At 44.1% G+C, this 27604-nt stretch overlaps 1 protein-coding gene across 1 annotated transcript in view; it reads right to left on the bottom strand.

Moving 5' to 3' along the window:
- sin3aa (SIN3 transcription regulator family member Aa) overlaps positions 1-27322 on the bottom strand; it is a 79876-nt gene extending 52554 nt beyond the window's left edge. The window contains 7 exon segments of the mRNA XM_038784079.1: positions 1542-1700; positions 2844-2996; positions 3699-3950; positions 7883-8162; positions 11064-11170; positions 13586-13765; positions 27113-27322. Of these exon segments, the coding sequence (XP_038640007.1) occupies positions 1542-1700; positions 2844-2996; positions 3699-3950; positions 7883-8162; positions 11064-11170; positions 13586-13765; positions 27113-27298 (1317 nt within the window). The 5' untranslated portion in view covers positions 27299-27322.
- Between the last annotated feature and the right edge of the window lie 282 nt (positions 27323-27604).

Here is a 27604-nt window from a genome sequence, read left to right as displayed (position 1 = left end):
TCCTGGAAACATCCTCGCAAATCTCCTCTGTACCCTCTCGAGTGCAATTACACCCTTTCTGCAGTGAGGTGACCAAGTCTGTGCACAGCACTTAAGCTGTGGCATAACCAATGATTTATACAGTTCTAGCATAACCTCCCTGCTCTATTTTATATCTTGTTTTTTCAGAACAATCGCAGAATGAAGACATGAACTTGTTGTGACAATTTTCCAGCCAAACTTCTGTACCCTAATGGTCACATTACCATCGTCTCTCATCTGCACTCAAAGTCCCTGACCAGGCAAAGTTCACTGAGGATCAGGAGCTCGCCATACAGGAACTATGATCACACGCCCACATTTTGCTTAACCTAACCAACAAGGTCCTAAGTAACGTTGCACGTTTTATTTCAGATGTAGAGCTGGTAAATGTTGCTGTTCTCCCAGGATGACCATGTTGAATATAGAGATGTTTTAAACTGCTGCTGAAACACAAGTATAACATCTATAACCTGAACTCCAGGTTTGCCACAAATTAAAAAGGAATTAAAATATATCTCAACTGGACAGTCTTTATCTCAACAACATAAACAATGTTTGTCACACTTTGGCACATAAACTAATCATAGACAGGTATCTTCTGACTTGGAAACCAAGAGTTTACAAGCACCCGGCAATTTACAAATTTCCCTTACCAACCTTTAATCGATCTGATAATATATCTATTTATAGCAATCAGATTCTACAGCCTTAAATTGCTTCCCACAGGCCATATGTGACCCACGGGCACCGCCAATCCCAGGCTAATCAGTTCTATTCATGGTTTTTATTTCTTACTTGTTGGCTTGTCCTACTTGCATTTCCTGAGCCTCGAAATTTGGAAAGGGCTGTTCCTAGCGCTACTGCCTCATTAATGGATAGATCCTAAAACCAAAACATCAAAACCTATCAGTACCGGCAGCTGGAGCAATGCAAGTTAACAAGAACGTTTGGTTTTATTTGCGGCCCGCAGGACTCCATGACATGCATTTCACAAACACAAACAAAATGATAAGCTTCCTTTAAAAGGCAATACACTTCAGTGGCAGAATAATAATGCGGACTATAGTATAACTGCCCTATCATTATAAAACAGGAAATCATTGGATTTACCAGGAGCAAGATCACAGGGACGTTACTAAACTGCGCAATATCAATCTGCCACAAGACACCAAAAGCACATTTAGCAAACATTGTACGCCATTCTCTGCAGAAATTATGCAGGAACATCTCGGGGCAGTTCACCATCGCGACAACAAACTTTTCTGCACATCAACACCATTGAATCAGTATTATTTGATTATGCTTCTGTGAAATCCTTTGAACGTTCTTCGCCATTAAAAGTGCCATATATATATATATATATACATATATAGATGCATGCGGACGTTACTGGACTCTTTACAATTTCTGCATTGGAATGTGAATAACCGTTAACACAGTATCCAGTAGATTCTCCACAGACCTGTCTTACTTGGGAGTGCAAACTCTTCCCATTCACACAACAGTTAGCCTCAACTTACTTTGACAGGCGGAGTGGCTCCTGCGCCTGGGTGACGACGGATCTGGCAACCATTCTGATTATTTCTTTGCTTGTTATTGTTCAGCTGAGGTTTCTTCACTGTGCCGCCGTGATCATTCCGAACTGAATCAGCTTTCTCTGCCGTTGTTTTACTTAGCAGCTACAAAGCAGAAAATACCTTTCAATCAGATCAGTGGTAAGCTCATGTGAATTACTTTGGAAAACATTAAGTAGATATGCATGCTCATCTAGAGTACTATGTTTTTAAAACAAACAGTTCCAATTAAGGGACAATTTAGCGTGGCCAATCCACCTACCCTGTTGTGGGAGCGAGACCCACGCAGACACGGGGTGAATGTGCAAACTCCACATGGACAGTGACCCGGAGCCGGGATCGAACCTGGGACCTCAGCGCCGTAAGGCAGCAGTGCTAACCACTGCTGCCACCCTGCTGCCCAGAGTACCATGCTGAGGAAACAGTACATGTTCCACTTTGCAGCAAGTATGGGGCATCAGTTACACAGATCAGATAATAGGAGAGGCCCTCTCTATCTCTCATTGACACAGGATATCAGGACAAGACAGCCAAAAATCACTGCCAGCTTGCAGAGAAATGCAAGGACAAGAATCGTGATTGCGGGAAGCTCACACAAGTGGAATGGGGAGTGGGAGGTGGGAAACGGCAATCAAATCTAGTGCCAAAATGAATGACGAGTAATTGTTGCTTGTTTATAGAAAGTCTAGCTTTTACGGACAATGATCTGGGTTTCCTTTGAGGCTTCGTCAAGTATTTCTAGTCATATTTTCCATGGTCTTAACCTGCCTCTCCACCCCCCAAAGGTTCCAGTCATTTAAAAAAAATAAAAAAATTTAGTGTACCCAATCATTTTTTCAATTAAGGGGCAATTTAGCATGGCCAATCCACCTAGCTTGCACGTTTTTGGGTTGAGGTGGTGAAACCCACGCAAACACGGGGAGAATGTGCAAACTCCACACGGACAGTGACCCAGACCCGGGATCGAATCTGGGACCTCAGCACCGTGAGGCCGCAGTGCTAACCCACTGCGCCACCGTGCTGCCCAAAGGTTCCAGTCATAAACTAGCTTCTAATAACATTACCAGCTCCAATTAACAATGACTTTGAAAGTATAGATAGAAGAATGTAAGAGTTTATAATTTTGCACTTTAGCCATTGTTCATCTGGATACTTTACATGTTAACCTCAAATTCAACTGGATGAAAAGACCGCAGCGGAACACACAGAGTATTCAATCCATAGATATCAGTATACGATAATACTTACAACTGAGCTGTTGGCATCAGGCAAGAACTGTCCAAATTCTGAAAGAAGGTCTTCCTGGTTTTTAAAGAGCCTCGCTACCTGGGCATATACCTCCTGCTCAGTCAGTGCTGGCGTGTAGTTCCCTCCAGCTTCTTTTGCGTTCCGCTGTTCTTTCTGTGACAGCAAAAGCATTTCAGAACATCTTATAAAAGGTGCAGTCCCTGGTCAACACCACTCCCCCTCCTTTCCACGCAACAGATATAATCTAGTGTCACATGGATGGTCTCATGATCCATCTGAGTGGTTGCATACATTTCAAAGTTAGAGGCTGTTCCAGAGAACATAAGAACATAAGAACTAGGAGCAGGAGTAGGCCATCTGGCCCCTCGAGCCTGCTCTGCCATTCAATGAGATCATGGCTGATCTTTTGTGGACTCAGCTCCACTTTCCGGCCCGAACACCATAACCCTTAATCCCTTTATTCTTCAAAAAACTATCTATCTTTACCTTAAAAACATGTAATGAAGGAGCCTCAACTGCTTCACTGGGCAAGGAATTCCATAGATTCACAACCCTTTGGGTGAAGCGCCCCTCTCGCCTGTGGTGCAGATAATGAAGGTTATCTGGTGCAGCAAAAGCTACGTTTACACTGACCAAAGACAGCTATGCTCACCATACCACTCTTTTAGACACAGGAAAGTGAGTACTTGACATTCTTTGAAGAAAAAGAAAGGTCAAGCACAATGCCAACGAAAAAGGGAGAAATGATTTAAAAAAAGAATAAAACAAAAAATATATTGTGAGATAGAAATATTAAAACATTTCCTTTGGCTGTTACCATGAGGCTCTGACGAGTTGTATGTTTCCCTTCCTTACCTGGTAGGTGTGCAGGATCTCCAAAAAGGCCTTGTAGATGTCAGGCTGCCCCTGGAAACGGTTTTTGATCTTGTTGACATAGTTAATGGCATGGTTGAACTCCACAGGCTGGTTATTCTGCATAGGCGGTGTAGCAGCATGAGCACTAGTGACTGGTGTGTGGGGTTGCACTGGAGGTGACCGAGGAGAGGCATATGGAGGCAGCGATGCATTTGGCTGGCTGGTTGGTGTATGCGTCTGTGACTGCAGTGGCTGCAACAGAAAGCACAGTGAACTGTGTGGAATTGCGTTGAAGTCTATCCATTAATCCCAAGAACTACTCGGCAAAATTGATCAATCAATTCATCATCACAAATGGGAGGGAGGGGTGTCCGATATCAGTCAACTATATTTTTTTGCCGCCTTGGAAGTAAAAACACTTACGGATTCCAACTGACTTGTTACATCCTAATTGTCGCAGTTTACCGGTGAACCTGATTAGGTCACTGGATACACTGTTTTGGGTGCAGCTGGCCTTTACTTAAGCCTGTGAATCATCAATTGAAATCTATAAATGTTCACACTGTCTGGCTAGTAACTATGTGATTATTCAGGAATGCGGAGCTTGTCTAACACACAGCGTCATTCATACCTGCCTCTCCTTTGTCAGACATGGGAGGAGCTGTGGATGGCTTTCCCTCCCACCACATTGCTCTGGTTGAGCAATCCATTACAAAGACCGTTGAAGGAACTGATCTGCAGGCAGATGCCTTTACGGGAAGATGTGACTCGTCTTCTCTGATTTTTTTTAAAGCTGCTTTCCTGTGTAATGTGCATGCTAATGGAAATATCAACTTTTTTTTAAACCCCAAATAGCAAACATTTTACACGCTGGTGAATTTTCTATATCTCACACTTGTAGCCACACTATAACTTTTCTAATCGTAGCAATGGTCTGGACTGGATGTTGGTACAGGATTAATTTAAGGGAATTCCAATTTCGACAGCAACCAGGGAAGGGGCTGGTTTAGCACACTGGGCTTTGAAAGCAGGCCAAGGCAGGCCAGCAGCACGGTTCAATTCCCGTACCAGCCTCCCTGAACAGGCGCCGGAATGTGGAGACTAGGGGTTTTTCACAGTAACTTTGTTTGAAGCCTACTCGATTTTCATTTTCAAGTGAATAAGGAGATCCCGGTTACGGTCACTCGATACACTCATCACACTTCCCAAACAACCTCCACCTTCAGTAAAATATACAGGGGGATGTGTATATTTTGTACACTTTGAGGGCGGCATGTGGCGCAGTGGATAGCACTGGGACTGCGGCGCTGAGGACCCAGGTTCGAATCCCGGCCCTGGCTCACTGTCCGTGTGGAGTTTGCACATACCCCCCATGTCTGCATGGGTTTCACCCCCACAAACCAAAGATGTGCAGGGTAAATGGATTGGCAACTCTAAATTGCCCCTTAATTTAAAAAAAAATTTGTACACTTTGCACCTCTCGGAATGAGTTCCGCATAACTGTACATAGAACGTACAGTGCAGAAGGTGGCCATTCGGCCCATCAGTCTGCACCGACCCACATAACCTGGGACCCTGGAGCTGTGAATCCACAGTGCTAACCACTGTGCTACCCCAAGGTTAGCACAATTTATACCTGTTAGAATAGTGACAATATTCGAAAAGCAGTTTGACAGTGTTATGAACATTATTCCAAGACAGTAACAAATGGGAAAATAAATCCAGGTTTGTGAAGAGCGTTTCTATGAAGCAAACTAATTTTACTAGGTGTTAATTCATTGATTTAAAATTCCAATTCAAAACAGATTGTGACATACAGAACTGCACAGATTTGGATGTCTATTTTATAAGAAGACAAAACATACATGATAAAAGCAACCAGCAACTGGGATTTTCTCTCGATTCTCCTTTAAATCTGCTGTTAACAGCCTTCGCCTCAAAAAATTGTTGCTGCCGCCTTCCGTGCAAAATGCCACCTCCAATTCCAACTTTTCTTTCCTGTCCAAGATCCTTGAACATGCTGGAACCTCCCAAATCCACGTCCACCTATGCCGGAACATCTCCGAATCCCTCCAACCAGGTCTCTGTGTCTCTCGCACTCTCTGTCTCGCTCGCACTCTCTGTCTCGCTCGCTCTCTCTGTCTCGCTCACTCTCTCTGTCTCGCTCGCTCTCTCTATCTCGCTCGCTCTCTCTGTCTCTCTGCGTCCCGCGCACTCTCTGCGTCCCGCGCTCTCTCTGCGTCCCGCGCTCTCTCTGCGTCCCGCGCTCTGTCGCTCTCTGTCTCGCGCGCTCTCGCTCGCTCTCTCTCTCTCTCTCTCTCTGCATGGCCTCCCACTTTCCACCCTCTGTAAACTTGAGGTGGTCCAAAAACTCTGTTGCCTAAGCTATTTAGCAGCACCAAGTCTTGGGCTCGCTGACCTACAGGTACACCTTATCATGCAATGCCTTGATTTTAAAATTCTCATCCTGGTTTTAAAATCCCTCCATGGCTTGCCCCTCCCCATCTCTGTAGTCTCCTCCAAACCCACAATCCTCCAAGATATCCACACTGATCTAATTCCGGCCTCTTCTGCATTTCCATTTTTAATTGCTCCACATTGGTGGCCATGAAGGCATGAAGCGCTGGAATTCCCTCCCTAAACCTCTCAACGATCTACCTCGCTGTTTTCCTTTACGTTGCTTCCCCAAACCTACCTCTTTTACCAAGTTTTTTGCCCTAATGCAGCTTGGTGTCCAATTTTGCTTTATAAATACTTTTTTGTTTTATTAGAATTGTGGCGCTATATAAATTGTTGTTGTCTTTAAAATAAAAAGCAATGTTTGTGCCTCAGTCAGATAATATTTTGCAACAGAACCTGCTCGATGAAGGGATTTGTTCACCACATCGACAACAAGTTAAGGTGAAATCCGTTTTATTTCACCGACGAGCTTCTACCACCTTGGAGTACACACCGAAGGCTAACACGCCCGACAACAGCTTCACCATGTTGATTCATTCCCAGGGCCGCATGACCACGGAAGCCATTTTCACTCTTTTTTTAAAAAAAACAAGCTTGGTGCCAACTAATCACTGATCACCTAGTTGTCTATTAAATAAAGTCAAGCCGTTAATAGCTGACAGCTCTTTTAACACCTTCCCACGTCTTTGATTTCGCTATTGAATATACACGCAAAGGAACAATTGCGTTACAATTCTGCTCATGTTTAATACCATCACAGTTCTGAAGGATTCACTGATGATTGGCCATTACCGTGATAAAGTTTAGCAATTAAAGTTAGTTCCAATTTAGCCAATGGTAAAAAGAAAATTAATGTAATAAAACACTTCTAGGGCAGCACGGTGGCCTAGTGGTTAGCACAACCGCCTCACGGCGCTGAGGTCCCAGGTTCGAATCCCGGCCCTGGGTCACTGTCTGTGTGGAGTTTGCATATTCTCCCCGTGTCTGCGTGGGTTTCGCCCCCACAACCCAAAAATGTGCAGAGTAGGTGGATTGGCCACACTAAATTGCCCCTTAATTGGAAAAAATAATTGGGTAATCTAAATTTTTAAAAAAAAAAAAAAATAAATAAAACACTTCTGAGTGGAAAAATATGTTCTTTCAGTTATTGGTCAGCAGATGCTCAGAGCTAATTGCGACTTTCTAGCTGGCCTTGAGTGTGCAAGAGCTTCTGAAAGCAAGATCCACCCTTTCGCCCGAGAGAAAGGTACTTGTTAAATTTTGTGACAACTCTGAGGTTATTCAAGTAATAATCTAGCACTTACTGAAAACCCAACCATTGCAAGCACAATATTGTATTGGCACCCATCGTGCAAGCAATGTCTTAAAGCACACTAGTAAGATTTCACCAGTGATGAATCAGTCACCTTTCGTCCGGTTCAATTCCAAATGTTGGCTATTCAATGCATTCCTGCAGCATTAGCATCATAATGGAGATTCACAACTCAAAAGTTTACCTTCCAAGGCTGGCAATTGAGGAAGAAAGCTAGGAGGATAGGTGATAGAGAGAGCTGGCCTAGTGATATTCGGTGGCACTCCGGTTTGTACAATGGGGAACGGCAGAACAGCCCTGATCTCGTCTGCCCTGCGGGTTGCGTAAAGCGCAAAATAGTGGTAAAAGTGAATCAGGTTATGCAATACGGAGAACGCCGGGAGACCTGCCAGATTATTCCACCCGCGCTCACCTTGGGGACTTTGGCAGGAGGTGGTTGAGGAGCTGGCTGTGCCGGGGCAGGAGCAGCGTGCTGCTGGGGTTGCTGCTGGTGCTGCTGTTGGGGCTGCGGCTGGGCGGCATGCTGAGGAGTGATCTGATGGACTTGTCCTGGCGTCGTCACATTCACCATGTCGTTCGTCTGCACCTCAATTTTGTAGCCTGGAGGCAGGAAGGTGTTGAAGCCCATGATGAGGTCAGGGTGCCCTTTGAAGAGCTGAGAAACCCGGCTGATCACTCCGGGGGTATCAATGCTGCAACATTTCAAAAAGAGGCTATTAAAATTAGAAAAACTGTGGAACTCTGCAGCTTCCATCTGTCAAAACTAACCCAGTACATTTACTATCCACTCGTCTTCACCGAACCTGAAGTGTTTCCACTGATCTCACTCAATAATAAGGCCTCCACCATTCCGACAAACTCTATTCAACTGCCTTCTCAACCTTACTTTAATTAGTTACAAACCCCTGTTAGTGTTTATTGGATTTTGCTCTGCACAACTTAGCTATGGCTTTAGAATTGATGAAGGAAGCCATTCGGTCCTTCATGTTTGTGCCATCTCTTGGAATTATCCAATTAGTCCCACTCCTCCCACTCTTGGAGACTCCGATGTAACTAAAGTAATTAAATGTCAAAGCAGATTCTTTCCCTCTTCCTCTCCTTAATTAGTTGGTAAATGCTTTATTAAGAGTTTTTATGAGTTAATTTCTTTTTGTACTTTTGCATTCAACATCTAACTTAACCTTAAATTGGAGCTTCTTCCACAGTGTTAGTCGGTGGTAAACTGCCAACTAGTAACAGTTGATTAATTAGATGGCTAATTAGGAACTGATAATTACTGTCAGTGAGGGCAGACTTAGGTCTTTGCAAATTAATAGTTTAAACTATTTCTTTTTTAAAAACGCTTTGCGCTTTTACAGATCATGCAAGGACAGCTGAGGCCTGTTGCTTGAAATTCCAGCACCATGTGGGAACTTCGGGACACTGAAGTGTCTTGGGGGACCAATTGTGTAGGAAATGTTCCCAGCTGCTTGAGCTCGGATTCAAGGTTTCCTATCTTGACAGAAAGCTGGAGTCACTGCAAAGCATCAAGCAGGCTGAGAGCTCCCTGGATCTGATTCTGCTCCATGGACCATAATTTCCAGGACGTGGCCAACCCACAGGCAAGAGAGAATTTGGGATGGTAGATCCATTCAGGCAGTCACCAGCAATAACAGAAACAGAAGATCAGAGAAGGATCAATGCTTGCCTCAAGGGTTTGTGCAGGAGGGAGGACTTTATAGTCTTAGGTCATTAGGACCAGTTCTGGTCCCAAAAGGGGATAGTTTGAATTAAACTGGGGGGGGGGGGGGGGGGGGGGGGGCTTACTATCCCTAAGAGGAAAAAGAGATGGACTGGCAGTACTGATTAGGGAAGATATTGTATCATACGGTTTATATTAGTAATGGAGAAGAGCAGCACTGTGGCACAGTGGTTAGCATTGCTGCCTACGGCACTGACGACCCGGGTTTGAATCCCAGCCCTGGGTCACTGTCCATAAGGAATTTGCACATTTTCCCCGTGTCTGCGTGGGTTTCACCCCCACAACCCAAAGATGTGCAGGTTAGGAGGATTCGCCACGCTAAATTGCCCTTAATTGGAAAAAAATAATTGGGTAGTCTAAAATTATTTTTTTAAAGTAATGGAGAAGAGCAAGGAGCAATCTAATGTTGTACTTCTAAACTGGAAGAGGGTTAACTGCAAACGTAGGAGTAAAACAGAACCAAAGACTGGCAGGATAAACAATAATGCAACAATGGGTGTTTTTTAAGGAAGAAATGTTTCAGATATCGCTAGGTGTATTCCAACAAATGGGGAAGACAGAGAAATTAAAATAGGTGGCTTGGCTAACAAGGGAGATAGGTTTTGATGCAACAAAATCACAGGGTGTATGATGCATCCTGCAAATGCTTCAAGCGCGAACCAGGCCAAATGCGATAGGTTGAGAGGGAAGTGAAGAGGAAAATGCAAATGGCAAAAAAGTATAAGAATAGAATGGAAAGGGCAGCACGGTGGCCTAGTGGTTAGCACAACCGCCTCATGGCGCTGAGGTCCCAGGTTCGATCCCAACTCTGGGTCACTGTCCGTGTGGAGTTTGCACATTCTCCCCGTGTCTGCGTGGGTTTCGCCCCCACAACCCAAAAATGTGCAGAGTAGGTGGATTGGCCACACTAAATTGCCCCTTAATTGGAAAAAATAATTGGGTAATCTAAATTTATAAAAAAAAAAGAATAGAATGGAGGTTGATATAAAAGGTAACCTTCTCCCAGCATGTTAGTACTAAGTAGGTAGTAAGAGACAGAATGGGGTCTATTAGGGACAAAGAAGGTGATACATGTTTTGAGGCACAGGGCAAGGCTAGAACATTTAATGAACACTTGGCATCGGTATTTACTCAGGAAGAGGAAGTTGCCAAAATATCACTAACTAATGGTTATGTATGGGGTGAAAATTGATTAGAGGGAAAGGCTGACAGTGCTCGGCGTTAAGAAGTCAACTGATGTGGGTGGTTTGCACCCCAGGTTACTCAGAGAAGTCAGGGTGGAGAAGCCAGAAGGTCGTGCCAAAATCCTCCAATCTGCCCTAGATATGGGGGTGGTTTGCTAGAGGCCTAAAAAGTGGTAAATGTGACACTCCTACTCAAGGAAGGTGTAAAAACATTTGTAGTATTTATAGGCTGGTCAGGTTAACATCAGTGGGGGATAAGATTTTAACAAAATAACAAATTATTAATTAATTAATAATTAAGTCGCTTGAGGTTTGGGTAATTAAGAAAAGCCTGTATGGAATTGTAAAAGGCAGATTGTGTTTGACTAATCTAATTACATTTTTTGATGATGGACCAAAGAAGGTTGATGAAAGGAGATCAGTGAATGTTATCGATATGGATTTAGAATCTTACAGTGCAGAATCGACTGGATTGCTCTCGAGACAGCCAGATTGGACTCAATGGGCTGAATGGCCTCCTTCTGCACAGTAACAACTTTAAGATTCCTGCATTAATTGACATATAGATCACAATTCTCTTAAAATGCAAAATAGTGAGAGCAGTTGTCTCAGTCTGTGCAACCATATTTATGGTACAGGCAAGGAGAGAGAATCGCTCTGTACCCTACCTCTGAGATTTGAACTCCTTCATGATGTCAAGAAAGTCATTGTAAACCTGGGGCTGGTTTCCAAACTGTAACTTCACCTGGTCAAGGTAGGACAAAGCATCTTCAACCTGACAAAATAGAAGGCAAAAAAGGGACAGCAGTTTGACGGTGCCGCAGAAACATCGATTTAGCACAATAACTTCAAGCTAAAGAGTAAAAAAAGGGAATAGGTGACAATACCCTCAGAGTAATCTATTCAAAATCATCGGGAAAAGTTAACATTCATGCAGGGCACTGTAGGGGGTCAGAGAGCTCAATTGGTTAGATGGCTAGAGTGTGGTGCAGAATGACCGCAACAGCATGGATTCAAACCTTGTACCTGCTTCAGTAGTTCATAGAGCGCTACCTCTGTGCCTGGTCCCACGCTTGACGAGGATCAGTGCCTCGGGAACCACTTGTCTCCCTCTGACAGAGAGAGATTGCCTATGGTACCTCATGGATTATGGCTAATTGGCACTACCAATGACCATGCAGGGAATTGCAAGAAATACAGTCATGATTGTTAATGCTAAACTTGTACTCTACATTAGTAACAGCACTGGGGCTGTTATGCAACAGATCATCAAAGAATAACACCATTGCATGGCAAGTAATACAACAGCCCTCAAAAGCAAATTGCCATGGCAACACAACAGCACTGTTAAACAACATTGCCAGCGGACAACGCAAGAGGGCCAATAAGTAACATTTTGACCATAAATGCAACACAAGGTGTTAGTACATCACTGCATTAGGCAATATCAGCATCAGAAATGGAACATCAGAAAGGCACACCACAGAATGATAAAGAAATACTGATATTAACACCTGATATTGTAGGGAGGGAAAAGGCAGATTGTGCACCAATGGATAAGGTTGTTATGATGGTGAAGTGCGCCAGATACCGTATCATGCAATGTTTGATAATATTTTCAAGCGATTATCTTCTAAAATGTCTGCTGCACCAAGTTACCCAGTTTCGCACTGCTGCCACATTCCTCCAATCAAACTCGGAGAAAAGACGGTGTAAAAGAATGTGGAGAAAGTGCGCAAGAGAGAATGAGAGAGGGGGCAAGGGGGCAGTGTGAAAACGAAAAGTAAAGAGACACATTACAAAAGAGAAAGGAAACCTGCATTTATACAGTATCTTACTGCATTCTCAGAATGCCCGAATATACGTTACAATAACCAAATTAATTTTGAAGAAGTAGTCACTTCTGTAGTGTAGGTTACAATTAAATTGAAATGGAGCCAAGTGAACAACATTGGCACAGAGGGAGATTCTGTGTAAACTTGAAAACTACAAAACATGAGGTAATAAAACTCAGGAATAAGTAGATGATGTAAGACGCACACACACACAAGTGTTTATATCAACCTTTCATAAAAATGTTATCTCACCTTTGTACGGTCAGAGTGCCAGAAGTCTGACACAATATATTAACATAGCCGCAGAATAAACTGGTGTACAGATCTTACAATAACTCAGAATCTTATATTGAGGGTGTAATATTGTAGAGATTGTGTAACAATATTGTTATTCTAATAGTTCTACAGTTTAAATTACAGGTTCAAGCACCACAGTCGGCCAACTATCATGACAGAGACTCAGGGCAGAATAAAAGCAGAATTAAACCTCACCTACAGACTTGGTCCCCATATTATTATATAAGACCATAAGACATTGGAGCCCAATTAGGCCACGGCCCATCGAGTCCGTTCCGTCATTCAATCATGGCTGATATTTTCTCATCCCCATTCTCCTGTCTTCTCCCATAACCCCGATCCCCTTACATGATTTCGAGCTCCGGCTAATTTTCCTAACTTGTTTTCTCTTCTCTCCTGTGGTTTATGTGGTCATTTGAACTAACAGAATCTTATGACACAAAAGAAGGCCACTCAGCTCACTCTGTGCAGGAACCATCCATTTCGACCCCTTTTCCTATACCCTTTTTGCACTGTATTTTTAATTATTAATCACAGAGCCCGGTAAAGAATCCCACATGCTAGCTCTCTCCATGAACAAAATAAATCCTCCTAACCACTTTCTTCGATCCTTAAGTGATGGTCTAAAATGACCAAGTCTCTCATTACCAGCTCATTACATTGCCGATATGTTACTTCTTTATCGTTCACATTAACGGTAGAGGTATTTAGGCCTTATTACAAAAGGCGGAATAAATCTGCGATTTCTAGCATTGGCAGTCTTGCTGAACTGGATTAAAAGCTCATTATCATCTTTGGCCTTTCAGCCTCTGACAGGCAAATACATGGTTCTCTCAACTACAAGTAAATCTAAATGACAGGCGAGTTAGGCAGAGAAAAGAAAAAGAGTGGACATAACCGAGGGGTGCATCTGCAAATGACGGGACAAGTAATGGAGCTAATCTTATTTCAAATTTTGGGTGGTAAGTATAAAATTAAAGTTTTTTTAAAAGTATTCACCAAAAGCTTTGAAGATTTGTTTTTAAAAATTCAGTCCCGTTGAGGTAATGAGAGCTCACCTTTAGCCTCTGGAACTGCTGCTGTCCTTGGACTGGTGTGGCTGGTGCTCCTGGAGGATGGGGATGGCTCTGGGGTACCACCTGCTGTCCATGCGGCTGAACTGATGCAGTGTGATGATGCCCACTGTGTACAGCTGGAGAATGGCTGTGACTGCCAGAGCTCTGAGGCATGGCTGAAACCTGCAGCAGAAAAAGGTGGTGACTGACACACTGATACCACAGGTTAATTACTAACCCTTCATATTCACCAGTTGAGAAACATGTCAAGTTGCCTCTGTCTCCTGCTCTGAATATTTGAGCGGTGACCTCCTTGCAAACCCAGCCTAATGATTATCATTAGTTAATAACCTTTTCACTGCTCATCCAGCAGACAAACATATAAGCTTTTCAATTAAGAAGAGATGGAGGATGCGCAAGCAAGAAAGAGATTCCTGCTCTATATCACTTCCTGTAACAACTGGCTTGTAATGCAGAACAATGTCAGCAGCGCGGGTTCAATTCCCGTACCGGCCTCCCTGAACTGGCGCCGGAATGTGGCTTTTCACAGTAACTTCATTTGAAGCCTACTTGTGACAATAAGCGATTATTATTATCAGACTGACAACACTTATAAAGCACAGCCTCCTCCAATTCAACGTGAGCAATACCACAGATCTGCTTGTACATTACAACGTTTCCTGTACACCACACTTCAGGCATCACACACCACCTGATGCCAATTTCCGTATCATAATTTGAAACAGCAGACATGTGCAATGTACAGAAAGACTTTCCAGGAATAAGATGCAGGAGGCACAAGTTTACAAGTTTTTAAACCAGCCTGTCCAAAGCACATAAGTCGGAGCAATAGTCTTCTGACTGCGTAGCAGCTGATCTCTCGATGGATCAGACAGCATTCACTTATCAATTAGACCTTGTTGGCTGAAATGCTTTATTTAGAAGAATATTACATGTTCTTTTACATAAATTCCCAGACAAAACAACACAGCCTCTCGTTTAATGTGAGCACAGTCAATGGACATTTGCCTGTCTTTGTTCAGTTTTTTAAAAATGGGTTTGTTTTGGCAAGGAAGCTTATTATTTCTGCTTAATAAGCTGACTACTATCAACGATTTAATCTTTTAATAGCTTCTCAGGTATTCCACTATCTCCTACTGTTTCCCACGTGCAAGAACCAGGAAGCTAACCTGCTCACAGGCCAATACTGTGAGTCAGCTACTGAAAGACTTTGGCATGAAGCCCAGTGCGACTTAGCTTATGATTTTCCCAACCTACCCAACTGAAGCCAGGAAGTCATCACGCTCCACTCAGCTCCTACATTTTCCTCTGGGTTGAGATGTGGGGAGAAGATCCCACCCTGGAGGCAAAGCAAGCGCTTTGAAAGTTTACAGCACACATTCTGGTCATTTAATTTATTCTGCATCCCTTTTGACTTGTGCGACAAAGGCATGGTACGGCACAGGATTATTCAACGGGAATGTTGTTTCTGAAATCGGTTCAACCCCCCCAAGTGTTTTTTTAATAAAGTGAGGTGACTGTTCTATGCTGAACATCTTAGGCAACATTAGAATAGTGAAAGAATGCACTTCCTCTGCAAGCCAATGATGTTTAGCGACTCCTTTGGCAGGCGTCTTTGGTCATGTCACATAACAAGGAAAGGTAGTAGTACAGAAATATTAACTGAAAACATTGCATGGAGTGGACGCACCAAAAGTGAAGTATACCGATCTTCTAATGTGCTGCACCCGATCTTTGCAGTTCGTCACACTGCAAGTTCCTGATCTTGGCCATGCTATCTGGGTGTTGCCAAACAGAAGCCATCTGCATCCTCATGGTAAAGCAGCAGAAAGTAAGAACTTCTATTTGCTGCAGTGTAGAAGAAGCCATTCGGCCCATCAAGTCCGCACCGGCCCTTGGAAAGAGCACCCTACCTAAACCCATACCTCCACCCTGTCCCTACAACACCACCTAACAGTTTTTGGACACTAGGTGCAATTTAGCATAGCCAATCCCCTAACCGGCACATCTTTGGACTGTGAGAGGGAGCCGGAGCACCCGGAGGAAACCCACGCAGACACGGGGAGAACGTGCAGACTCTACAGACAGTGATCCAAGCCGGGAATCAAACCTGGGCCCCTGAAGCAACTGTGCTAACCACCGTGCTACCCTGCTGCCCACCTGGTAGCCAATTATACTGATACTGACAAGAAGCTGGGAACAACCTCTCAATACACATACACAAAATCGAAAATGGAAATACTTACCTCCGCCAGAAAACAGTGGCACAGTATCAGCAACCTTGTGAGGGCTGAAGTATTACTTTAGCAACTGAACCGAGTTGGCAATTAAACATCGGTACAAGTTTGGAGAAAGTTGTTTTTGCTAATCCACACATTTGCAAGAGGAAACAATGCTTTGGTGCTCAGAAGGTTAACAGCCAGTTCCAGATAAGCAAAAGCAAAGACCTTAGAAGAACATAAGAATTAGGACGGCCATTTGTCCTTAGGACGCCTTCACGATTGATCACAGTGGCAAAGTGGTTAGCACTGCTACCTCACAGCCCCAGAGACCCGGGTTCAATTCCAGCCTTGGGTGACAGTGTGGAGTTTGCACATTCTCCCCATGTCTGCGTGGGTCTCCTCCCACAGTCCAAAGACATGCAGGTTAGCTGGATTGGCCATGGCCAATGCGTCGGGTTACTGGGGTAGGGCAGGGGGGTGGACCCAGGTAGGGTGCTCTTTCAGTTGGTGCAGATTCAATGGGCCGAATGGCCTTCTTCTACACTGTAGGGATTTAATGAACTCCATCATTCCACATATATCATACCTCTGAATTCCCTTAGGAACAAAAAATCTATCAATCTGCATTTTAAATATACTCAATATCTGAGTATCCATACTATCTGGGGGAGAGAATTCTAAAGATTCACAATGCTCGGAGTGAATAAATCTCCTTATCTCAGTCTTAAATGGCCAGGCCCTCATTCGGAGGCTGTGGCCCCATGTTGTAGATTCCCGGCCAGGAGAAACATATTTTCAGCAGCGACCGTCAAACCCGTTCGAATTTTATATTTCTATCAGATCACCTCTCGTTCCTCTAAACTCCAAGGAGAATAGGCCTAATCTACTCAATCTTTCAGTGTTTTTGAGGACAAATCCCATGTCCCTATGTTAATTCTCTGTGATTCATGTACAAGGACAGCCAGATTCCTCTGAATGCAACCATTTCCCAGTCTCCCACCATGCTAACAATATTCTGCTTTTCTGTTTTTCATACTGAAGTGGATAACGTGACACTTCACCATTGTATTCTTCATGCAGACTGGAAGTTTAATTCAAGGAGAGAATTCCATGCCGTTCAAATTTAAATATACCCAACCCACCATCCAGGCTTCTAGACAGTAACAGATGTATGAAGTCCAGTCACTGTTGTACTGGGAAGGAGACAGCAACCGTCCCGTGGTCCTCCTGTAAAAGTATGTTTTCCAACCTGAAAACCTACAATGCTGTCAAGAATCTTAGAATCCCTGCAGCACAGGAGGCCATTCAGCCCATCAAGTCTGCACCAACCCTACAAAAGAGCATCCTACCTAGGCCCAAACCCCCCCCCCCCCCCCCCCCCCCCCCCCCACACCCAATTGCCATAACCCCACCTAACCCCGTAACTCAATGTTGGAAGGCCTATCTTGGACAAAATGTGAACTACTCACAAAAGAACACTCTGACAGGAATGCAGATATAGTCACTCTAAGAAACTAACCTCACGGACCAGTCCAACAATCAAGTCCAAATTCCCAGATACCAATTCATTGTACGTCTCAACAAAGACGCGAAAACTTAAAATCAGATGACCCCAACTCCATCACAAAGTAGGTAAGCTGAACATGACCAAATGACTACATACCACCAAACGACCTATGGCTCAACCTCATAATACAGCCTTGGCGTACTCAACCATGTACACTGGTGACAGAAACTGATGGCCAAGTTCCGCACGCATGAGTACGGTCTCAAACCACACCCCCCCCCAACCATCTTGCCTCGGCTTGCAAAATCCTACCAACTGTCTTGGTTTGAAACAATTCACACCTCTTTAACCTGTGATTATCCCTCTCTCCAGTTGCACAGTCGGGACCTGTAAAGACTTAATTACCTGCAAAGACTTGCATTCAAAGTATCATCTTTCATCATTGGCTTTGTCTATATATATGTCTGTGTAACCTACCTCTTCACTCACCTGATGAAGGAGCTCCGCTGTGAAAGCTAGTGATTCCAAACAAACCTATTGCCCTTTAACCTGGTGTTGTAAGACTTCTTACAGGCGACTACAACAACAGCCAACAGCACACATGGGGGTACCTTCAACAACAACTGGGAGAACAACTGTCCCACCGGACCTCCGTGCATCACCTAAAACCTGTGCTCAGTGCATTCCATAGATGGCGACTCATCTGATCTTTCATTCACAACACAGGACAGCAATGGTCGACCACTGATCAGCTCCCACCAAGTGCTGCCCATCTTCCCTCATCATCACTGAACCCTCATTCACACTGGCCTTGAACTAACATCCATCAATTCAAAGCCAAAATTATGTTGCAATCTGAGGAAGGGTAACTGGGATGCCAACAGCAGATACTTGGAAAAGCCACCATTCACCGGATGCCAACCCTCCCTGAAAGCTATAACCACTTTACTTGACTTCTCATACTGGCAGCCACCAAATTGTTCCCCAGAGTTTCAGGCAAAGTTTCATCCCCTTGGGATCCTGGCAAGTGAATGGCTCCTTGAAGAATAGAGAAAATGGAGGCCCCAATGTGGCGACAGATCTTCTCAGTTTATTTTATGAAGGACACTTCACAAGGCGGAGAAGGTTGACTTCAGGCACTAAATCCCAAAGGCAATGAAACTCCTACACCACCTGGTAACAGCTGAGAAACAGCCACATCAGCAGCCCAGAATCAACGCTAATGCTGTCACTTCACAGCTTGCAACGGACTCAAATATACTGGCCAGAAGGAAGATGAAAGGAGGGTAAAAACACTCCTGATGCAGTCTCTCAAGACTGCAGGAGAGCAGACAGACTTCTCAAGCCGTTACACACAGAGGAAGTGGACAGCGTCTGATAGCTACCAGGTCAGGCAGAACAGCAGGAGTCAATGGGATTACCCGGAATTCCTGAAGAACATTGGATCCAGGGAAGAAAGTGGCTCGCAAAGCTGTTTACCAGCATCCACAGTAGAGGCACAATTCCAGACATCTGGCACTAATCTAAGATAGTGGTCACTGCCAAGCCAGGGAAGCTACTCGACGACCCACGCAGCCACCAGCCACCCCCCAATAACATACAAGGTCTTGAATGCCTCCTGCTGAACAGACCGAGTTCCCTCTGGGAGCCCCAGCCCCGAAGAGGCAAGTTTCCGCACAAGTTGCAACTGCTTCAGGAGATCATCAGGCATTGAGGTCTGTTTCCAGAAAGGCTAGTTGGAAGTCAGGAACTGCCGTTGTTGACGTATCCTGTGCCTATGACAGTGTGGCTCACAGGCATGCTGCTGAAACTCTCCAAAATCATCTGCTGTACTAAACCCTTACAACTAATCAACTCCATAATTCAGCGTGCACCCTGGAGACCAAATCAGCTGCCCCTGCCAAACCAACAATGGGTTCCCATAGAGATCAGCCCTTGCACGGCTTTCTGCAACAGATATATCAGTGACGTCTTCCCACAAACTCAGTTCTTCCCACGTGCTGACAACTTGGCCCTGGCGCTCCAGGCTAAAGGACATCAGGACATTGAGAAAACACTCATTGAAAATCCAAGTTGTCTGTCAGAAAGTGAAGATTTCAACCAAAAGCCACCAAGACTGTTGCATCAGCTTTCCACCTGAACAGTCTGAAGACCAGGAAAGAACTTCATATACGGAAGTCAGAGGTATCATGTCTCGGAAATTAAGCCTAACACAGCTCAACTGGCTTCCTGTGCTAGTACTGTATTGTACTGAACTGGGGTGTTACTACCTCCATTAATCAGCAGGTTTAATATTTACAGTTTGCCTATTTCGGTGAGCCAATATTAGGTTTGCAGAAACCAACTGGCTATGAGATGTGGCAATTTTTTATTTATTCTTTCATGAGAAATGGTCAACATTTGTTGCCCATCCTCAATTGCCCCTGAACTGAATGGCTCGCTTGACCCTTTCACATTGCTGAGAGTCACATGCAGGCCAGACCAGGTAAGAATGGCAGATTTCCTTCCCTAAAAGGACATTAGTGAACCAGACGGGTTTTTACAGCAACTGATGATAATTTCATGGTCATCGTGAGAGTAGCTTTATACTCAAGAGTTATTCATTGAATTTGAACTGCAACAGCTGCCGTGGTGGGATTTGAACCCATATCCCCTTGGCATTAGCTTGGGCCTCCGGAATACTTGTCCAGTGACCATACCACTCATTATGCCTTCTCCCCAGCAAGGTGAATATTTGTCCTTGAACTCACGGGGCCTCACGGTAGCATAGTGGTTAGCATCAATACTTCACAGCTCCAGGGTCCCAGGTTCGATTCCCGTCTGGGTCACTGTCTGTGTGGAGTCTGCATGTCCTCCCCGTGTGTGCGTGGGTTTCCTCCGGGTGCTCCGGTTTCCTCCCACAGTCCAAAGATGTGCGGGTTAGGTGGATTGGCCATGCTAAATTGCCCGTAGTGTAAGGTTAATGGGGGGATTGTTGGGTTACGGGTATACGGGTTACGTGGGTTTAAGTAGGGTGATCATTGCTCGGCACAACATCGAGGGCCGAAGGGCCTGTTCTGTGCTGTACTATTCTATAAAAAAAAACTGAATCCATTCCTCCTTTGGCCCCAAACGTTTATTTATACCACTGGATGTGGAGCTTATCAAAATCTTCTATGTAACACTATAATGACACAAGAAAATGAAGCAGTCTCACTTCCAGTAAAGAGGCTGAACACATACCAACACCCTTAACATAAATCACACATGCTGCGTACACGCGGACTCAGTGAGCTACAGTGAGGCAAGAGATGATTTTACTTTCATTAAACACATGTTAAGGAAAGATACTTACACAGACTTTCACAAGTGGTGAGGTGGCTGCCGCACAATTCCTGATGAGCAAGTATCTGCATTCTAGCCTATATTGTAAAATTGCTTACCCATGCACCTATACTGTCAAAATCCAGGATGTTAAGTAAAAGCAGCATGCCACATAGCCACATTAAAGTATCACAGCAAAGTTAGCAGTCTTACATCCTGAGGAGGCAGAAAACTAGATATGCAAACAGTGCTTTACTTATCCCTGGCTGAGTCCTATATCCCTCGGCATGCTGAGGAACAGGTGGATGAGGAAAGGCTTCATGCACTCAGTGTCCCCGAGGTTCTGCTCATCACATGCTCCCTCTGCCCCTGAGGCATTAACACTGAATGGATTTTTGAGTCATTTCCTACTTAGATCAGTTTTCTGAATGAATACAAATTTTCCAAATTGCCTCTTTTTAAACCATACTGAACGGAAAGCCTAATGAAACGTAAACATTTCTTGGTAACCTAGTTTTATACATTAAAAAAAGATTGTAATCAACATGTCAGTCAAAGAATTATTCAGTCTAATAACTGAGATCTAATAACCCAAGAGGCAGCACAATATGCACTTTTGAAGTGTTTGATTTGAATGCACCTATCCATCCACATGAACATGTTCTGGTGCACCATACACTGGGTTGTCCTAATCATTAGTTCTCGGAACACGGGAGACCAGCTTCCGGCAGCGAGTGCCAAGTATTCCTTGTGTGATAACAAGTTAGGATGCCACAGTGATGTGATTATGGTGTGGAAGCATCTTCAGCCAACTCCAGATTCACAGCCTTTGGGCACTACCTGTAGAAGTGTGGGGGAAACAGTATCCCTTGCTTCCAATTTATTAATGAAGGAATATTGCTCCAGTATGATTTTGACTAAGTATTTCAATTTAAGTTGCTCTTCAGTCTTAATTATGTCCCAATTGCAGATGGTATTCTGTGGTGTAATGTTACTAATCCATGTACACAGCTGCTGCCACTAGATTGCCCTGGTGGATACCCAGCTGCTCTACAGTGGATACAGGACTACACCTGCAATTCACTCAATGTATAGTTGCTAGTGCTGTCTCAAGAGGTGCAACACTTCTCCACTGAGGAAACACTCTTACTTGTTTTCAATTCAGCAGGCTACTCACTCCACACCTACTATTGATTTTCTTCTAAGTCCAGTGGAAATTAAATGTTGACACGTCTGGCTAAAGGTTGTCTGCACACGGTCACGGCAAAATCAGAGAGGGTACAGAAAAGATCCACGAGAATGATTCCAGGGATGGGGAACTTCAGTTACAAGGACAGATTGGAGAAGTTGGGACTAATCTCAAGATTAAGAGATTTGGTAGAGGCGTTCAAAACCACAAAGGGTCTGGACAGAGTAGAAAGATAGAAGCTGCTCCCATTGGGGAAGGAGCGAGAATTTGGGGATACCGAGAAAGGAGATTGGCAAAAGAAGCAACGGAGGCATGAGGAATATCCTTTTCACACAGCTTGTGGTTAGGACCTAGAAAGCACTGCCTGACTGTGTGGTAGAGACAATTGAAGCTTTCAAAAAGGAATTTGATTATCATCGGAAGAGAAAAGATTCACACAGCTACAGGAAAACGGCAGGGTAGTGGGACGAAATGAACTGCTCTTGCAGAACAGCTGACACGGATATGACCAGCTGAATGGCCTCTTATGCCTGTAACCATTCTATGATTCAGTATGATTCTATAATGTACCCCTGCTTCGATCAGATTCTGACTCATTATACCAGATCAATTTGTCTCTTAAATGGAGATAAACTTCAGGGGAAACTCCATTGAACTTCTATTTAACATGCCCAATGATCTCTCCACCAGCTCCTCACACTAATTCACATACATAGTAACAATAGAGTCAAAAACAGATTTATTTAGAAACTTACAGACTGCTGTGGCAAGATTAACAGTATTTTATCACCAGACTGTTCTCCAACACTCTGCTTGCTACATCGCAACATAAAAAATGTAAATTTCCATTTTTTTTTTAAATCACAGAATCCCTACAGTTCAGCAGGAGTCCATTTGGCCCATCGAGTCTACACCGACCCTATGAAGGAGGGCCCTACCTAGGTCCACTCCCCCACAATACCGTAACCCTACCTTATCTTTGGACACTAAGACAATTTAGTAAGGCCAATCCGCCTAACCTGCACATTTTTGGACTATGGAAGTAAACCTGAGCACCCGGAGTAAACCCACGCAGACACGGGGAGAACGTGCAAACTCCACACAGACAGTGAACCAGGCTAGAATCGAACCCGGGCCCCTGGCGGTGAGGCAGCAGTGCTAACTACAGTGTCACCGGGCTGTCTTTAAAAAGCTTTAAAAACAAGGTGAAAAAAGGGTACCAAATGTTAAAAAATAGAATAGTAAGAGGACTTACAACACCACGTTAAAGTCTAACAGGTTTGCTTCGAATCACTAGCTTTCGGAGCACTGCTCCTTCCTCAGGTGAATCATTCACCTGAGGAAGGAGCTGTGCTCCGAAAGCTAGTGATTCAAACAAACCTGTTGGGCAGCACGGTAGCATAGTGGTTAGCATCGTGGCTTCACAGCACCAGGGTCCCAGGTTCGATTCCCTGCTGGGTCACTGTCTGTGCGGAGTCTGCACATTCTCCCAGTGTCTGCATGGGTTTCCTCCGGGTGCTCCAGTTTCCTCCCACAGTCCAAATACGTGCAGGTTAGTTGGACTGGCCATGCTAAATTGCCCTTAGTGTCCACAAAAGATTAGGAGGGGTTATTGGGTTAGGGTGGAAGTGAGGACTTAAGTGAGTCAGTGCAGACTCGATGGGTCAAATGGCCTCCTTCTGCACAGTATGTTCTATGTCTATGTCTTAACCTGGTGTTGTAAGACCTCCTACTGTGCTCACCACAGTCCAACGCCGGCATCTCCAAAATATAGAATGATAGAGCAGAGAAAGAGGCCATTTGGCCCAGTGTGTCTGCAGCAGCTTTGTGATAGAGCTATCCAATTAGTCCCACGTACATGTGCCTTTTGAAAATGACTGACCCATAATTTGTGGTCAGCAGTGAAGCAACAGCGATCTCCGCTGAGCGCGAGGAATGTCACGCTGAAAGATCTAGTGATCTGTGCAACGTGAACTGGCGGGGCGGGGGGGTGTTTGTGTGTGTGAGAGTGAGTTACTTGCTGTAGGATTCCTAGCCTTTGACCTGCATTGGTAGCCACAGTAGTAAAATGGCTAGTCCATTTCTAGTCCAATTCTGCCAGTATATCGTCTGGGCCCTTGGCCTTAAGGCTGGCCACCTGATGAATTGCTTGCTGTACCTCACCTCGAAGTGAAGGAGGCTCATGTTCAATTTAGCCTTTAAATTTTCACTTGCTATCATCCTCGTTAAGGTATTCACAATTATCTTCACTTCCATTTTATTCCTGCCAGAAGTTTACTGAATGCAATGAAAGCAGGGTTGAAACTTTCCTGTAATTGATCAAACTGATTTCCATATTTCTGATTCTCCACTTCTAATTCATGACACACCATTTAGCTGTATCTCTTTGTCCGCTCGCAGCTTTCTTTGAAGTTCTGTCTTTGAATCTTTGGAACAATCCACATCCTTTTCCCTCTTTGACTCCCTCTTGGCTTCAATCAACGAAAAAGTCTCATCTGATATCCATCCTTTCCGCCTCTCGGGCTGCACAAATCCCCCCCATTTCCTTTGCTACATCCTGGAGAAGTTTTTGTGGTTTGCCAAAGCTCTGCTGCTGTTCTGTGCCCACCATCTGTAGGCTTCAAATCTGTTGGTGATTTCCACTACGGACTGTGGTGCCTCATCAGCTTGTCTAAATTCAGTTGCGAGCAAGACCTGTTTTATCTTTTTGCCCACTCTGACCTTCAGTATCGTCACGAGCGATTGATGATCACGTCAACAGTCTTACAACTCTTTATAGAGGATCGCGATCATTTTGCTACCGGAACATAATCAATTTGATTCTTAGTTTATCTATTTGGTGAGACACAAGAATACAACCGTCTTTGATGATGCTTTAACCATTTGTTGGCCAGAACCAAATCCTGTTCTTCACAAAAGATTCTCTAGTTTAATTAGCCTCTCCTAATTCAAATGGATCAATCGATGTCTGGACCCTATCCGTAACCGAAGCACCAATCCCTGCATTGAAGTCACCCATAACTAACAAAATGTCGAGTTTCTTTCATCACCTTCAACATATCATGATAAAAATCCATAGCATTTTCTTCCACAACAGTCAATGTAGGTCTGTATGCTGAAATCAAGTTATATCTCTTAGTTTTACATTAAGGCGTGCAACTATGACCCCATCATTGATTGGTTCATATCTGATTCAGGTTCCAGCTAAACTCTTCTGTGTCCATACTGCTACTCCATACAGGCTGCGCACATCTTCTCCGGAGTAAACCATGTTTGTCCTTCCAGATTTATAAAGTGACCTTGATCAACCCAGAGCACTTCTGCCTTCCCACACAGAACCACACCAATTCTCTCCATTTCTCTTGTAAGCAACTGTATTTTGCAAAGCGGAAACATGCTACGCTCATTCCATGTTCCAACACCGAACATCTTCTGAAGTTGAACTGACATAAGGTGATCACTTTCCTGGCCTTTGATACTGACAATAATGTTCCCTTTCCTTTTCTTCCAGTAGAACATTTTCTAACCCTGTCCTGGTTACTCAATGGGGGACATGGACCTTGGTTCACTGGGTGACGTTCATGCCTGTATGAGATCTGCTGTGCATCTATTATCTATATCTTTCCATCTCACGGTGAGGAAACAGTTTCACTGGATATCTGCCTTCCTGTTGCCACAGATTGGCCGTTGCCACTTTATAACTGTGGACATCCATCCCGCCATTCCCGTACCACCTCCCTGAACAGGCGCCGGAATGTGGCGACTAGGGGCTTTTCACAGTAACTTCATTTGAAGCCTACTTGTGACAATAAGCGATCTTTTCATTTTTCAGAGGCCAGAAGAACTCACTGTTGCCCAAGTCTTCAACACCCACATTAGCCACCAGTGGTCAACGTCTTGACCGATGTACCACCTAGGTCGTTACACGAGGTAGACAGGTTAACCAGGAACTCGACAAATAGCGGGCCAACGCATTGGATTGTAACACTGCCCATTGAGGATTCCTTGCATCAAGCTACAGTAATGTTGTCAACCTGTCTAAGTAGCCAGTCACATTAAATCATTTTCACAGACAACAAACCAGGGAATGAAAGGCAATAATTGAATCACTTTTTTAAAAAATTAAAGCGTGAACTAAAAATTGGGACTAAGCTGAAATGTCATCAACAAACTTGTACACAAAACAAAATCCATTTTAAAATATCATAATGAAGAGACAATAACATTTTACTTTTTTTTTCAGGGCCAGATAGGTTGTTCAGCAATGATTACTATTCAGGTTTCTGTTACAAACCCAGTTACACATTATAGAAAAGGGCTTCACTTTTTGGAGTTTCTAACAATGATGTGAGAAAAAGCGAAGTTATTGCCAATTCAACTGGTTTCATCGATTGCAAGCTCGGTTGGGAGGGGTGGGCAGAGGAGGTTGTCTAAAGCAGAGCCTGTGGCAGCGCTGTGAACCACAGGCTGCAACTTTTGTCATACATGCGTTAAATTCTGAAATTGTAGGGGCAGCACGGTGGCGCAGTGGTCAGCACTGCTGCCCACGTCGTCGAGGGCCTGGGTTCGATTCCTGTCCGTGTGGAGTTTGCACATTCTCCCCATGACTGTGTGGGTCCCATCCCACAACCCAAAGATGTGCAGGGTAGTTGGAATGGCCACGTTAAATTGCCCCTTAATTGGGGGAACAAAAATGAATTGGGTTCTTTAAATTTATTTTTAGAAATTCTGAAATTGTGCTTAGATTCAGGGGGAGTAATGGTGACAATCTCTGGCAGTTCTCTAATTTCCCGACCACTATTGAAGCTGCTTTCCTTTCTGGCGATGCGTTCCAGATCATAGGAACTCAACTGTGTGTAATTAAACCCATCCAATGTTTCATTTTCAACTTAAGCCCCATTTGTACCGAAGCAACAGGTAATTACAATCTAATAGCTAAAGGTTAACAGGAAGGAATCAATGGTCCCTGCAAAATAAAAAGATCTACTTTCAGACTGGTTTTTAAATTGTACTTAAATTTATATAACATTTTGTACCAAAAATCGGACATTAGACAGTATTGCGCTTGGACAGAATTTTTAATTTCAGTAAACGCAGAACAGAAAATGAAAGCAGGTTACTACAAATAGCAGCAAGCTACAAGAGACAAAAGCTGTGCTAAAGTATGCTTGGGATAGGCTAGCAGTGAACTGCCAAGTAAATTTGCCTCCACTGTCAAATAATTATTGAAGTTCAGTAGACTGGCTGTTAAAGGAAGTCCCAGTAAATAGATATTAAAAATAAAGTACCTGGTATCCTGGAGTGACGGAGTACTGAATGCCAGCAGTGGGCTGCATGTTCTCCGATACTGCCTCGTAGACAGGGGGTGCTGGGGCGAGCACGCGATGCTGGTGTGAAAATGTTTCAGCACTGCTTGCGATCCGACGCTGCTGAGGCGCATAAACCGTTTCCTGCTCATCCAGTCGGCGCTTCATTATGTGTTCATACTCAAGGGAGCCCTATAAACCTGGAGAGGAAGCAAGACCATTAAATACACACAATATAATTGCTTATTCAATTCACTCAAGTACTTTAACACTATGGATTAATATAGCATCTTTTACACAGAGACACATTCCAAGTAGCTCACAGAGGTGTGATCAGAGGAAAAGGGCCAAGCCAAAGAAAGCTTTGGGGAGGGGGAGGAGGTGGGCTTTGGTTTGGTGGTGGTGGTGGCGGGGGGGACCTGTGGTCAGAGGTGGGTTTTAACGAGGGTCGAGAAAGTTAGAGAAAGGCACAGT

The sequence above is a fragment of the Scyliorhinus canicula genome, chromosome 24, assembly GCF_902713615.1.
Source record: "Scyliorhinus canicula chromosome 24, sScyCan1.1, whole genome shotgun sequence".
Taxonomy (NCBI): domain Eukaryota; kingdom Metazoa; phylum Chordata; class Chondrichthyes; order Carcharhiniformes; family Scyliorhinidae; genus Scyliorhinus; species Scyliorhinus canicula.
This window is presented reverse-complemented; position numbering and strand designations above follow the sequence as displayed.